Source organism: Microcaecilia unicolor, chromosome 3, assembly GCF_901765095.1.
Source record: "Microcaecilia unicolor chromosome 3, aMicUni1.1, whole genome shotgun sequence".
NCBI classification, from domain to species: Eukaryota; Metazoa; Chordata; class Amphibia; order Gymnophiona; family Siphonopidae; genus Microcaecilia; species Microcaecilia unicolor.
This window is the reverse complement of record NC_044033.1, coordinates 210395562-210410913: the sequence shown is the minus strand read 5'-3', so window position 1 is coordinate 210410913 and position 15352 is coordinate 210395562. Positions and strand designations below refer to the sequence as shown.

The following is a 15352-nucleotide window of genomic DNA, read 5'->3' as shown; positions in this document are numbered from 1 at the left end:
ACTCATGTTTTCACAGTAACAGAAGTGGCTTCCCTCAGTCTCTTGGGCGGACAGCAAGACTACGTCCTAGTACAAGAATCCAAAACTGCCCACGACGCCTATTGCTACTGCAGGCATGGTACAGCGACCTAGTCAGCATCCAGAATGATGCTGAGCTGCAGGCCGTGTCTGCCCTCTGCCCTCGCTGCTCCATCTGGATCGGTCTCTTCTTCAATGTGGAGAAACTCAACTGGGCTTGGACCAACGGAGATCCTGTCCATTTCCAGGTCTGGGGCAGTAAGGACCCTGGAAAACCCTGTAACATCCTGTCCTCTGGCCGCTTTGTTTCAGCCTCATGTCTGGAGCGGCACTCCTTTGTCTGCTACCAAGGTATGGGGGGGGGGGGGGGGGGGAAGGAAGGGAGAGTTTCTATCATATTGGAAAACTATCCCAGCAGAGGTTTAGTTTATGGTTTTAATTAATATATTGTATTTTGTCAACAATATCAAGGCAATTTACAATTTAAAAAGAATCAGTTAAAAAGGACATGACACAATGTGACACCTTCTCCGGAGTAGCCCCCACACTCTGGAATGCTCTCCCTGAAAGGCTTCACTTAACACAAGATTATCTCTACTTCAGGAAGCAGGTGAAAGCTTGATTCTTCAACCAAGCTTTAACGGAAGAAGTAAATGACACCGGCTGCACATACTATAGCAGGACGTGTTTATCCACTCCTACCCTAGCCAAAATAATGTTCAAGCAGCTTTCTGACCTCATTTGAAATTTCCTTTAAACTAGTCCCTTATTTTCTTACTCCTGCTACTCTATCTTATCTATCTAAATATCCCATCTTTGCTTACACCTTTCACTGTCAATTAAAATGTTCTATTATGTATTGTGTTGACATTGTAAGTAGTCTACTATGCCATACTTTGTATTGTTATTTGAATATTTTTACAGCTGTAATTGTCTATTGCTTATGTTGACTTTTTCTTGCTGTACACCACCTTGAGTAAATTCCTTCAAAAAGGCGGAAACCCACTGAGGTCATGACCCCAAATGCAGGTATTGCAACCCCATTTGGTGTCCTGAGCCACAGTTTGACAAGCTCTGGTCTAGAATCTGTAGCTCTCTGTTACAAATTTTTTTTTCCACATCTTGGCTATAGGCTAATGTTGAGTTGTCAGAAACGTTCTGGCAACCATGCACTGACTTTTTGGGTGAAATATTTGCAAAGGAAATGGAGTTTTCTATCATATCTCCACCACCGCCAACTCCAGGCTCCGCCCTTTCTGCCTCGCCTCACCCCATGCTTGGAATAAACTCCCTGAGCCCATACGCCAGGCCCCCTCCCTGTCCATCTTCAAATCCTTGCTCAAAGCCCACCTCTTCAACAGGGGCGTAGCCAGACAACAGATTTTGGGTGGGCCTAGGCATGAATTGGGTGGGCACCAAGTGTTCTTCCCCCTTCAAAAAAAAAATCTCAGCTGGTGGGAAAACATTTATTTCCATCTTGGCAGCAGGAATGCACTGAAAACTGAGCATGCGCAGGTGTCGTGGAGAGTAGCGTTTTTGTTACCATCAGGGGAAAATCTTCCGCTGGCGGAGCTTGAGATTTCCACCAGTTACCACTAAACATGTGCTACTGTTGGGTGGGCCTGAGCCATAAATGGGTGGGCCCTGGCCCACCTAAGCCCACCTGTGGCTACGCCACTGCTCTTCAATGTCGCACCTAACCACTACACCACTATTCAGGAAGTCTTGACTGCCCCAACTTGACATTTCGTCCTTTAGATTGTAAGCTCCTTCGAGCAGGGACTGTCCTTCTTTGTTAAACTGTACAGCGCTGCGTAACCCTAGTAGCGCTCTAGAAATGTTAAGTAGTAGTAGTATATGATCCCATTATTGTACAAAGTAACCTCCAGGTGCTAGTCCAAAGAGAAGGATTCCAATCTGGTGCCTGGTGGAAGAGTAGTGGGTATGTCAAAATTTTCTCATGTGATACCTGTTCTTAAACAACTACATTGGCTACCCAGTTTACAAAGAATTCAATTCAAGGTACTGACCAGGGCCGCTGAGAGACAGACCCAGGCCTGGGGAAGGGACACCTCAGCTGCTGCACCCCCCCCCCCCCACTTGGAATGCAGCTGGTGCTGCCACCCATTGCTCACTCGCTTGCTCAGGCTGCCCCCGCCCCCGCCCCCTACCTTCCTGCATCAGTATGACTGCTCCTTCCCAGCCTCAAAGGGGGGGCCAGGCACTGGGGTCTGTCTCTCTCCTGCTCCTATGTGCCAGAACCGGGTACAGGGCCACCGAGAGGGGGAGCAGGGGGGACAAAGTTCCCCAGGCCCGGGCCTCCAAGGGGGGCCCAGCGCCACAGTCCCTGATCTCACCCGCCCTCGGCTCCATCGACTGTCCGCCACTGGGCTGGGCCGACCCCCCCCCCCCCCCACCGCATTGAAATCATCACAGTGCCTCACCTGTCACCTCCGTGACTAAAAGCGCAGCAGTGGCAGATCAGATTTGCCTCCCTTCGGGCCTTCCCTCCCTATGTCCCGCCCTCGCGGAAGTTACATCAGACGAGGGCGGGACACAGGGAGGGAAGACCCGAAGGGAGGCGAATCTGATCTGCTGCTGCTGCTGCGTTTTCAGTCACGGAACGAGGTGACAGGTGAGGCGCTGTGATGATTTCAATGCAGGGGCCCCGGCCCGGTGGCGGACGGAGGGGGGCGGGTGGGGACTGTGGCGCGGCGGCCTGGGGGGACGGTGGCAATGACCTTGGGGGCGGGGCCCCGGGGGCAGCCTTGCCCCAGGCCTGGCCCAGTCTCTCAGTGGCCCTGACCAGGTAATCACATTAACGCAATCACCCAGGTCCCCACAGGAGCAAGAGAGAGACAGAACCCTTGGAGGCTGGCCCCAGGGAATTTTGCCCCTCCCCCCAGCAGCTCTGGTACTGACGATAGTGCATCAGACTTTATTTGGTGATGCTTCATTCTGTTTGATTGAGTTTTTATCAACCAAAATGAGCACTGCAGTCAGAGACTGCCATGCGGGTTTCCACTGATGTAGTACATGCAGATATACGAGCTTCAGTTTTTGTTCCAGCTGCAATTTCCTTATGAAATGCTTTATCTGGTCAGCTTCATCATTGTGGTAATATCTTGCAGTTTAAATAACTCTATGTGCAATCAGAAAAATGTAGTCACAAAAACTTCTGAAGACACAACTTTTTGTGACTACGTTTTTCTGATTGCACATAGAGTTATTTTTCACCTGCTATTGCATAGTGATTTGGGGGTTAATATTAGTGGAATGTAAATTCACGTTTTTTTTTGACTAATTGAATGTTGTCTTAACTATGTATCTTTTTGTGGAAACTACCTAGGTTATAGGTGGTATACCCATTTTTAAAATAAAAAAATAAGAAGACTTGAAGGGTTCGAGGAGGAGCTGTCCAATCAGCACCGAGAAGGACAGGGGCATGGCTGGTGTGAAAATGGGGCAACTGGCCTGGTCTCACATGCTATAGGGGGCCCAAACCTACCCAAAGTGGAAGAAAGTGAAACTGACTTTGGACCCCCTCCCAAATTTCTGCCCTGGGCCCTAGCATTTATATCACCGGCCCTGGAGAGGGGAACCTAGAGGAGATGATTGGGGACATTAGATATAAGATGCCAGACATTGTCCTAGTGGATTGAGGGGGAACCCCTAAAATCACTCACTTAGGGTACCTGCACTATGCCTCTATAACTTCTGCTTTCAATGTTATAGCTTTACAAAAATTAATCTCCCATATGCCTCCTAGAAAGTCCATCTTGTGTCAGACTGTCACTGCGGAAGAGATAGTTGTTGGGAGTGATTTTTGGAGACCTTGAGAGAATCCTTATGCCATAAAAGTGCTAAACGTTTGCTCCCTGAGGAGGTGCACTATGCTGCACTGGTCCCTGCAGTGACCCTCTCCAGGAGGTGGGCATGGGAGGGAGGGGGCATTCAATATATTTTGATTTATCCTGACACTTTTATTTCAGGGCCCCGGGGGACTCTGACGCTGAAGCTCGGTCTGTTTTTGAACTGTCCCAGCAAGCCCGAAGTTCCATCGATGGTGCCACCATACCCGGAGCTTAGCACTTATGGTACAACTGTTGCTTGACACTGAATGGGAAGTGAAACTAAGCATGATGGTTCCCTGAAGAGAGCCAACAATGGAAGGAGTTAGGGAGGACATAGGCAAGGGGTCCCTAACAAGAACTGGTTGGGAGAAGGGCTAGGAAGAGAGGACAGGTACAATGGCTTCCTGATGAAAGAGAGATGGGGCAGAAGCAAGGAGAGGGGTGACATGCTGGCTCCATGATGAGATCTAAATGGGGGAAGAATTAGAGAAACCAGACATAATGGCTCCCTGATGTAAACCTGAAGGAAGATGAAGTGAGTAAAGAGGCCATTCATGATAGCTCCCTGATGAGAGCCAGAGGAAGGAGTAAGGGATGAGACAATGCATGATAGCTTTATGATAAGAGCCAGATGGGAAGGATTAAGGAACAGTGTGCATGTGTGATGACTCCAAGAGAAGAGATGGTTGGGGGGGGGGGGGGTAAGGGGGAATGAGTAATGCAATCTGATGGGAGCCAGATGGGTGACTGCTGTACCTGAAACTGCTTTCAATTTTCTTTCCCAGAAGCCCTTTTGGAAGAAACCACTGCAAAGCAGCCCCCTGATCTGCATTCCCAGAGCGAGGGCATCTCCCCCCCAGGGAGCATTGATGTAAAGAGCTGGCAGTCCTCAGCTGTGCTTCAGACCACAGTCAATACAGGTGGAGTTTACACTACAGTCACTAGAGCATAACACTAGATACCCATTTTGCCTCACTATAAACCCTGCAGCAGAAGGGACCTCTATGAGACACACCCATGAGACCTCCCTGAGGGGTGACACTTTCTCTATTTCCCAGCGCGCTCCTAACACAAGTCAGCAGTCCTCACCAATGCCACCGATGAGGTGATATGGAACTGCACTCTAATGTCCCTTTTCAACTTATTAACATAGTAACATAGTAGATGATGGCAGATAAAGACCTGTATGGTCCATTCAGTCTGCCCAACAAGATAAACTCATTTTACACGGTATGTGATACTTTATACCCGAGTTTGATTTGTCCTTCCCATTCTCAGGGCACAGACCGTAGAAGTCTGCCCAGCACTCTTCTTGTACTAAAAGGTCTGAAGATTCTGGAATCCTAAAGAGTTACAAGATTCCGGAATCCCAATTAGTAGCAACATTCCATGTAGAACCCCAAAGAGTAGCATAGTAAATGACGGCAGATAAAGACCTGTACGGTCCATCCAGTCTGCCCAACAAGATGAACTCATGATATATGGTATGTGATATTTCATATGTATACCTGTTCTTGATTTGTCCTTGCCATTTTCAGGGCATAGACCGTAGAAGTCTGCCCAGCACTGTCCTTGTTCTCCAACTTCTGGGTGCAACTCTTGAGCAAATTAAGATAAACATTTTATATATGCAGATGATATCACCGTGATTCTACCTGTTTCTCAACTGTGGTCTGATATGTGATCTCCTATTAAAACTTGTGTTTGTACAATAGACGATTGGATCGCATTTCATAGGCTCAAATTAAATAAGAGCAAAACTAAATTTTTATGGTTGGGTTCTAAATTATCCATGATATGTTAAGACTGTATCTTTAGATGGTAACTGGTTTTCTCTGGACCTTCACTCAAAATTTTGGGGGGCTGGAAGTGGACCACTTATCGTCTAGGCAGTGTCACATAAGGTCTACTATTAGACACTCCTTTGTAATACTGAGAAAATTTAGAGGTCTTCAGAATTTTGGTTCAATCTTTAATTCTTTTCAGATTGGATTAATTTATTTATTAGGATTTAATTACTGCCTTTTTGACGGAATTCACTCAAGGCTGTGTACAGCAAGAATACGTCAAACATAAGCAACAGACAATTACAGCAGTAAAAATATTCAAATAACAATAAAAAATATGGCATAGTATACTACTTACAATGTCAACACAATACATAATAGAACATTTTAATAGACAGCATAGGGTATAAGCAAAGATGGGATATTTAGATAGATAAGATAGAGTAGCAGGAGTAAGAAAATAAGGGACTAGTTTTAAAAAAATTGCAAATGAGGTCAAAAAGGTGCTTGAACATTATCATGGCTAGGGTAGGAGTGGATAAACATGTCCTGCTATAGTATGTGCAGTTGGTGTCATTTACTTCTTCCATTAAAGGCCTGGTAGAAGAGCCAAGCTTTGACCTACTTCCTGAAGAAGAGATAGTCTTATGTTATGCGGGGCCTTTCAGGGACAGCCTTCCAGAGTGTGGGGGTTACTCCGGAGAAGGATCGCTTGTGGGTATCACATCGTGTGGTGTCCTTTGGAGAGGGTGTGATTAGGGAAAATCCTTGGGAGGACCTTAGTGACCTCGAAAGTGTGTAGAGGGAGATCCTGTTCTTCAAGTACTCTGGACCATTTCCTTTAAGGACCTTGAAGGTCAAACAGAGAGTTTTAAATTTGGCCCTGTATTGTACTGGTAGCCACTGAAATGATGTACTGTACCCTTACGTTGGCTTATCATTCTAAATCATTTATCCACCGTTTACAATTGGTCCAGAATTCTGCTGTTAGACTAATTTTTGCGTTATCCCAATTCGAGTCTCTACAACCTTTCTATTCCAAACTTCATTGGTTACCTGTTGCTGAGAGAATTCAGTTCAAATGAGATATTACGACTTTCAAAATCCTTACTAGTGACATTCCTGATTATATGTTGAATTTAGTATCACTGTTACAAGGGTCCTGTATTAGACACAGAACTCAAAGATTTCCAATGTATAAGAACTTAAAATCTGTCAAACATCTTCCACTGTCTATTCAATCTCAACTAGCTAACCTGTGGAATCAGCTTCCTTTGTCTCTGAGATCTTCCGATTAGAAAACATTTAAAAGCTATTCCATTTTGTAAGGCGGATCTGTCTACTGTCTAATATATGATATCAGCTTGGTCCATGTCAAGCCTCTTAAGACTTGTTTAACTTTAAAGTCTCAATATCTTGAAGTATAATGTTGGCACACCAGAACACACCTGAAGTCTCTATTATTTTCTGATGTTTCCTTTATTGAATAAATCACAGATAATTTACTCACAATCAGATGTTCAGAAGTTTTGCCCCAGGGCAGAGAGACTCCGTCATTCTGAGAGCTGTTTCAGTGGTTGGCGGTAGAAATCTGAAGAGAGGCAGCTTTATTGCAAAGGTGAGAAATAGTTGAACAGATAGAAGTGACTCAGTGCTGGGTGACTGGAAAGTGCGATATCTCATTAGGAAGATATATTCAAGGTAAAAAACAAGTTCGTTCCAGGGAGTTGGAAGCAGGACAAGTGCTGTCTGAAGCAAGATGGAGAATGCCTCAGGGTGAAAGAGACAGGGAGGTCAAGAAGGCTCACACAGGCCCAGGGAGGAGGAGGAGGACCAATGAGGACAGAGCCTGCCATTGGGTAGCAAGGGGTGGTCCTAGAGGACAGCCCTCGATTGGAAGGAAAGGTCGTACCTGGCTGACCTCTCAGGACAGAGATAGTAAGAATGACCAGGAAATGACTGCAGGTAGACAAAGGAGCCAAGCTTGGCTGAGAAAGAGAGGAGGTCTAGGCAGCGACACAAACCAATGGTAACAGTTCTTATATGGATAGGCAAGTGTGGTTGCATTGCCTGTGAACTACATTACACACAATGCATTGCTCACGTATCTTTGCAGTGGAAACTGCAGCAATGAAAATCCTTAGAAATGAGAATAACAGTAAAAGCACTGAACACATTTTAGGGTCACATTATAAACTAGTGCAAAGCTGTCAAGAGTACAGAACAGTCCAGCTGTTGATAATATACAGTGGTGGAAATAAGTATTTGATCCCTTGCTGATTTTGTAAGTTTGCCCACTGACAAAGACATGAGCAGCCCATAATTGAAGGGTAGGTTATTGGTAACAGTGAGAGATAGCACATCACAAATTAAATCCGGAAAATCACATTGTGGAAAGTATATGAATTTATTTGCATTCTGCAGAGGGAAATAAGTATTTGATCCCCCACCAACCAGTAAGAGATCTGGCCCCTACAGACCAGGTAGATGCTCCAAATCAACTCGTTACCTGCATGACAGACAGCTGTCGGCAATGGTCACCTGTATGAAAGACACCTGTCCACAGACTCAGTGAATCAGTCAGACTCTAACCTCTACAAAATGGCCAAGAGCAAGGAGCTGTCTAAGGATGTCAGGGACAAGATCATACACCTGCACAAGGCTGGAATGGGCTACAAAACCATCAGTAAGACGCTGGGCGAGAAGGAGACAACTGTTGGTGCCATAGTAAGAAAATGGAAGAAGTACAAAATGACTGTCAATCGACAAAGATCTGGGGCTCCACGCAAAATCTCACCTCGTGGGGTATCCTTGATCATGAGGAAGGTTAGAAATCAGCCTACAACTACAAGGGGGGAACTTGTCAATGATCTCAAGGCAGCTGGGACCACTGTCACCACGAAAACCATTGGTAACACATTACGACATAACGGATTGCAATCCTGCAGTGCCCGCAAGGTCCCCCTGCTCCGGAAGGCACATGTGACGGCCCGTCTGAAGTTTGCCAGTGAACACCTGGATGATGCCGAGAGTGATTGGGAGAAGGTGCTGTGGTCAGATGAGACAAAAATTGAGCTCTTTGGCATGAACTCAACTCGCCGTGTTTGGAGGAAGAGAAATGCTGCCTATGACCCAAAGAACACCGTCCCCACTGTCAAGCATGGAGGTGGAAATGTTATGTTTTGGGGGTGTTTCTCTGCTAAGGGCACAGGACTACTTCACCGCATCAATGGGAGAATGGATGGGGCCATGTACCGTACAATTCTGAGTGACAACCTCCTTCCCTCCGCCAGGGCCTTAAAAATGGGTCGTGGCTGGGTCTTCCAGCACGACAATGACCCAAAACATACAGCCAAGGCAACAAAGGAGTGGCTCAGGAAGAAGCACATTAGGGTCATGGAGTGGCCTAGCCAGTCACCAGACCTTAATCCCATTGAAAACTTATGGAGGGAGCTGAAGCTGCGAGTTGCCAAGCGACAGCCCAGAACTCTTAATGATTTAGAGATGATCTGCAAAGAGGAGTGGACCAAAATTCCTCCTGACATGTGTGCAAACCTCATCATCAACTACAGAAGACATCTGACCGCTGTGCTTGCCAACAAGGGTTTTGCCACCAAGTATTAGGTCTTGTTTGCCAGAGGGATTAAATACTTATTTCCCTCTGCAGAATGCAAATAAATTCATATACTTTCCACAATGTGATTTTCCGGATTTAATTTGTGATGTGCTATCTCTCACTGTTACCAATAACCTACCCTTCAATTATGGGCTGCTCATGTCTTTGTCAGTGGGCAAACTTACAAAATCAGCAAGGGATCAAATACTTATTTCCACCACTGTACCACAGTACTGATTCATTATGGGCTCCTTTTAATAAGTGGCGGTAAGCCCAACACGGGCTTTACCGCTCGTTATACATAAAGTACAGTCAGGCGGTACTTCCCACCCCTAGTGCGCCATAATTTCCAGTGCTACAAAAATGTATTTTGGCACAGAATTCTAGGCATGATTAATAGAATTGGGGGAGGGGGGGGGGGTGAGCGCCAAACTTTTCCGGTGCCCATTCCTGAGCACCATTTATAGAATTCCCTTCATAGTCTACGTGTGAATTTGCGATCCATGCCGAAAATTGTGCACTCAACTTTGAGTGACCTGAACAGAATCTGGGGGTTTATAGATATGTTTCATAAAAGAATCCGCTCTCATGTGGTAATTGTGGGAAATTTTTTTTTTTTTGGGGGGGGGGGGGGTATTTTTGTAGCTCCGGAGTGTACCCGGTGGTAATCGTGCAGTACCGTGCGCTGCCCGGTTACTTCCAGGTTAGATGGGATCCCTTACCATCACCTTAATGGGTGGCAGTAAGGGCTCCCACCCCCCCCCCCCCCCCAAATGGCCATGCGGCAAATGCTTTACTTGCCGCACAGCCATTTCCTGCAGGAAGGCGAGACTTCCCTTTTACCAGCTGCGGTAAAAGGGGGCCTCTGTGTGTGCCGCAGCTTGGTAAAAGGGGCCCCATATCTCGCTGTGGTATATTTACCGCACCAACTTTTCATACTATAATCCCTACACCAGGATACAGTGAGGGGCATTTTCGAAAGAAACATCTAAGTTGGAATTTGGACGTCTTTATAAAACGTCTAAAATTCGGAGGCGTGAAAAAGGTCATTTTCAAAAAAAGATGGACGTCCATCTTTCGTTTCAAAAATACCAAGGACGTCCTTGGATTTGGACGTCTTTGATTTTCGGCGATTTTCGAAATCCAAATTCAAGCCATTTGGATATGGGAGGAGCTCCTCTCTGCCGCATCCATCCAGCCCTCTGATGTACTTCCTGTTTAGTAGGGCCGGATGGACGCGGCAGAGAGGAGCAGAGCTGCCTGTTTGAATGGCAGCGCAGTGCTGCGCGACGAGCGAAGAAAAGAGCTGGGCGAAGAGAAGCACAATTTCAGGGCAGGCACTGACAGGCAACGCTGATCGCTACCTCCCGGACGGCCATTCCCCGGAGCCGCGGGAGAAAAGGCAGCAACAGCGATGAAGGATTTGGATGGGCGGGCCTGGAAGAGTAAGTGCTGGATTTGTGGTTGGTTGGGGGGGAGAGGGAAGGGATACTTTTGCCAGAGTCAGACTTGAGGGAGGAAGGGAATTAGAGGGAACTGGGAAGGAAGATAGCTGCTGGAGGTGGGAGGAAAAGGAGGAGGGGATCAGGATAGAAGGGAGAGAGCTGCTGGACATGGGAGGAGAACTGGAGGGAAAGGAGAGAACTGCTGGTACAGCACAAGGAGGGAGGGAAGGGAAACAGAGATACCAGACCAAGGAGATGAAGGAAAAGGGAATATAAAACCTACAGCTTGAAAGAGGGAGGCAGGGAATCAAGCAACGAAACCAGATGCTGGAAAGAGGAGGGAGTGAGAGGGAGAGAAGCTGGATGGGGTAGGGTCAGAGAGGGTAGAGATATATTGGCACTGGGGACAAAGAGAGGGGAGAAGCTAGACAGAGTAATATAGGGACACAGAGAAAAGGAGATACTAAACATGGAGGAAGATAGAGGTACAGAGATGGAAGAAGATGGATAGTGGACATGGAGAGAGAGTAGAAATATCAAATGGACATGAGACCTTGGTGAGTGAGTTAAGAGAAGACAGAATGATGTAGAAACCAGAGACTGGGATCAACATGACTTGAAAAATAAAATGAGCAGACAACAAAAGGTAGAGAAAAGAATTTTATTTTTCTATTTTGTGACTAGAATATGTCAAATTTGAAATGTACATCCTGCCAGAGCTGGTGTTAGATATGACTGGGGCCACGGCAGATATTTAGGAGGGGACCTCTAAATATCTGCTTTGGGACCCCAGTCATACTAACAGGTTGCACCTTCTTCAGCTTCCAGCTGGACTAGGGTTCTCTCTGGCTAGGGGGCCAAACGAAGTTGCCCTAGTTGTACCTCCCCTAATGTTGTCTCTTGCATGTACTATCACATTTTGCACAGTATAGGAAAAAATGCATCTCTTTGTATTTCTCTGTGCTGTGCTAAATGCAAGGTCTGGCCTCTTGGGATTTTGATTTAATTTGTTTATGGTTTGTGGTCACTTATTCTGTATTTGGCATTTGTGTTCTGTGTGTGTGACCAAAGTATTCTGTTAGCACCAATTTTCTATGTAGTATTCTATAGTACTTTGACTTGTTCAGTTTTCTTGATGTATTGATATTTTAGGGCCCCACTGTAATATTTAGGGCATATTTGGGGGAAGCATATGTGTGTTGGCGGACTGTGGCTCAGTGGAGGATGAAGCGTGCACCCTCTTTTATTTCCCCTAGCTCTCAAAGTGTCCTGCAGCCACTGAGGCCAGCACTGCTACTCCCATTGAAGTTATTGGGAGTGGGGTAGGTGTGCGGTAGGAGTAGGGGCGTGGGCAGGGCATATCAGGTGGCAGGTGTTTCTCTAGTGGCCCACTCAAAAATTGCCTTCTGGCTACGCCACTGTATGGTATAGACAGGCTATGAATGATTGAATTCAGTTAAATGAAATATTTTTTCCATGTCATATATGTGTGCATATATCTAGGAATAATTTTCTTTTTCTCAGAAGTCACTTCAGGACGGTTCAGCACTCAGCCAGATGAAAACTCGTTGAGACAATCCCAGGGGAGCACCCTAAAAAGTGACCCTAGCTCTGTTCCCCAGAGCACCCATGACATGAGCCAGCAGTCCACAGTCACACCAGGGACAACAGTCTACAAAACACCCAGCACAGCAAACAGTCCACAAGGTACCAAAAGATTTACACACATATTGGTTCTGATTGGTTCTGTGGGTTGTGATGTCATTAATGACATCGTAAGAGTTGCTGACATCACAGAGCATGAACCAATCAAGTCTTTCTAGACATAATTTGGCGCCCTTTGTTTCTCCAGGTACACGGGATAGAAAAGAGCCAGGCCCCCACCTCATCAGGCAGAACCAGACCTGGTGGGATGCAGCCTGGTACTGCCAACGTCAGCAGCGATTCTTGGCCAGCATCACAAGTGAGGTGGCCCAGGCGAGGATCTTAGCCCTCCTCCGCGGAAACGCCACAGGGCACGGGGTGTGGATAGGCCTGAGCCACCATCAGCTTTGGGGGCACTGGGTGTGGGTCTCTGGTGAGGCATTTGACTACGCCTCATGGAGAGATGGAGAGCCTAACAATTTGGTCTCCGAGAACTGTGTCATGGTGCAGGAAGAACCTAAGTGTCAATGGGATGCTCACTTTTGGGCAAGCATATGTAATGGCTAATGAAGTCACTTCTGAATCATATGGACCTGAGTAATTGCATAAGATAGAACCACACTGGCCATTTTTCAATCACATGACGTGAGTATTGTCTGTATAGAATGAATTTGACTGGTGGTTCCCGGACCTGTCCTAGGAACCCTCAGCCAGTTGGGCTTTTGGGATATTCATGATCTAAATTTGCATAGGCATGCATAATCATTGCAGATAGCCCAAAAGCCCAACCGGCTGGGAGTACTCAAAAACAGGTTTGGAACCTCTAAATTAGACAGTGGTGGATAGCTCTGTGACATGTAACCTCTGCAATATAACCAAAGCAAATTGTAGTGTTGGTTCTTGGTCGTGGTGTGTAATCTCTCAGAGAATACGTTCCGTGAAACTTTATTTGCAAGGGAATACATGACTACAAGTGACCATTTCATTCTGCAAGAGTTTTCTTTTTAATTCCAGTCAGCGACAAAGCTCCATAAAAACTGTACACAGGGCAGGTCTCTTTTAACCCCCTCTAGGCACACACCAGCCTGTGGAAAGGACAGGTAGGTCTCCTTTAATACTACCCCATTGCTTCCTGGCTGTGGACAGAGTAGTTCTGACCTCACTTATGTAAATCTTCCTCCATGGGTTCCCACCGTTTGTGGACACATCCCCTTTCCACTGCTTTGGACAGGAGTTTCTAAGGTTGCTTTCAGTAAGGAAATTGTGTCAGGCTAAACAAACCAGATAATTTCCTTCCTGTGTCACTTCTGTGTGCTCAGCCAAATGTGTGTGTACTTCTGTATTTTACAAGCTCTGGGAGGGCTTATTAAGAAAACCGTCAACTAGCTCCCATCTGCACAGACCTCCATCTATCTAGAGGTCATATCAGTTCCACATCCCCCTGTCGCCTCCTCCCATGTATCTGAATGAATCCAGGGGCTTGGGAGCACCTGTGCTGTTCGTCATCAGGAACTTTCTGCTGTGGTTCATCTCCTCCCAGACGTACACTCTCTCATTGTATGACAGGTCACCTAAACTGAAGCACCATTTCATTTCTTAAATGTATATAATACTGCCTTTCACATGGATAAATGTACGCCAAAGCACTCTTCTATAATTCCGCGTTAAAATGGCGTAACGCTAGGAATCTTTTCGGAAGCACAGAAAGCAGCTATTCTGACATTGGTTTCTAAGTCTACCTCGAGTAAAGCGGTGAGGTAGCTGTGTTAGTCCACTTTTATAGGTAATAAACAGAAATAAATCAAAACATAGAAAGGAAAATAAGATGATACCCTTTTTTATTGGACTAACTTAAATACATTGACTAAGCTGTGGGGAGCAGTAACGTGTGCTCACCACAGGATAAAAAGCACTCGCATCCTGCGATAGTTTCTGCATGTGCGTGTGCTACCCATGCATTAAAAATCAGTTTTTATTTTTTATAGCACTGGGACAGAGACGTGGCGTGTTCTGCGCTAAGCGATTAGTGCGTGAGCCCTTTCCGCCTAGAAAATAGGTGCCATAAGTACATAAGTGTTGCCATACTGTGACAGACCGAAGGTCCATCAAGCCTGGCATCCTGTTTCCAACAGTGGCCAATCCAGGCCACAAGTACCTGGCAGAAACCCAAATAGTAGCAACATTCCAGAACCCCAGAGTAGCAACATTCCATGTAGAACCCCCAAAGAGTAGCAAGGTTCTAGAATTCTAAAAAATAACAAGATTCCATGCAGAATTTCAAAGTGTAGCAACATTCCATGTAGAACCCCAAAGAGTAGCAAGATTCCATTCAGAATCCCAAGTACATAAGCGTTGCCATACTGGGCCAGACCGAAGGTCCAAGCCCAGCGTCCTGTTTCCAACAGTGGCCAATCCAAGTTATAAGCACCTGGCAAGATCCCAAAAAAGGAATAAGCAGTGGATTTTCCCCAAGTCCATTTTAATAATGGCTTATGAACTTGTTGATATTTTCAGCTTCTGATTTGGACTGGTCTTCATACTGCAGCAACGGTTCAGTGTAGGAGAGGCAACTTATTCCTTTAATATGAGAAAGGTTGCCAGTTTGTGCATATTAACCACATCATCTTTAACTGCTTCACCATAACTAGTCAAATGGATCTTTGTGACACTTTTTAATTATGTTAATGTTCTAAACTTCTCCCCATAAGAATAAACTGGTGGCCAGAGCAGGTTAACACTTTGAAATGCCTTTCTTTATTGTCTGAATCTGTATTAGTAATAAATATTCAGTAGTCAAATCAGATGCACTTTTATTTTAATTGGGGGGAGGGGGAGAATTTTTCCTTAAATCATATGCTCTGCTTTGTATTGAAGGTCGTTTGATCCTTTCCATGTTATGAGGTGGACTTCATTTTGGGTTTTATCTAAACGGAAGTGGCATATGCAAATAGCAAATCAGTTGCTTTGATGTATTCTTACCGTATGCGC

At 45.8% G+C, this 15352-nt stretch overlaps 1 protein-coding gene across 2 annotated transcripts in view; it reads left to right on the top strand.

The window, feature by feature from the left end:
* The window catches only part of LOC115466230 (C-type mannose receptor 2-like), a 60049-nt gene extending 45591 nt beyond the window's left edge, over nt 1-14458 (top strand). Inside the window, exons 3-7 of one of the 2 annotated variants that reach the window (XM_030197359.1) lie at nt 17-369; nt 4011-4115; nt 4658-4792; nt 12245-12427; nt 12573-14458. In XM_030197359.1, the coding sequence (XP_030053219.1) occupies nt 4082-4115; nt 4658-4792; nt 12245-12427; nt 12573-12931 (711 nt within the window). In that variant the 5' untranslated portion in view covers nt 17-369; nt 4011-4081 and the 3' untranslated portion in view covers nt 12932-14458. Of the gene's footprint in view, nt 1-16; nt 370-3339; nt 4116-4657; nt 4793-12244; nt 12428-12572 lie in introns of those variants that run through there. The other variant, XM_030197360.1, reaches the window with a different exon arrangement.
* The last annotated feature ends 894 nt before the right edge of the window (nt 14459-15352 follow it).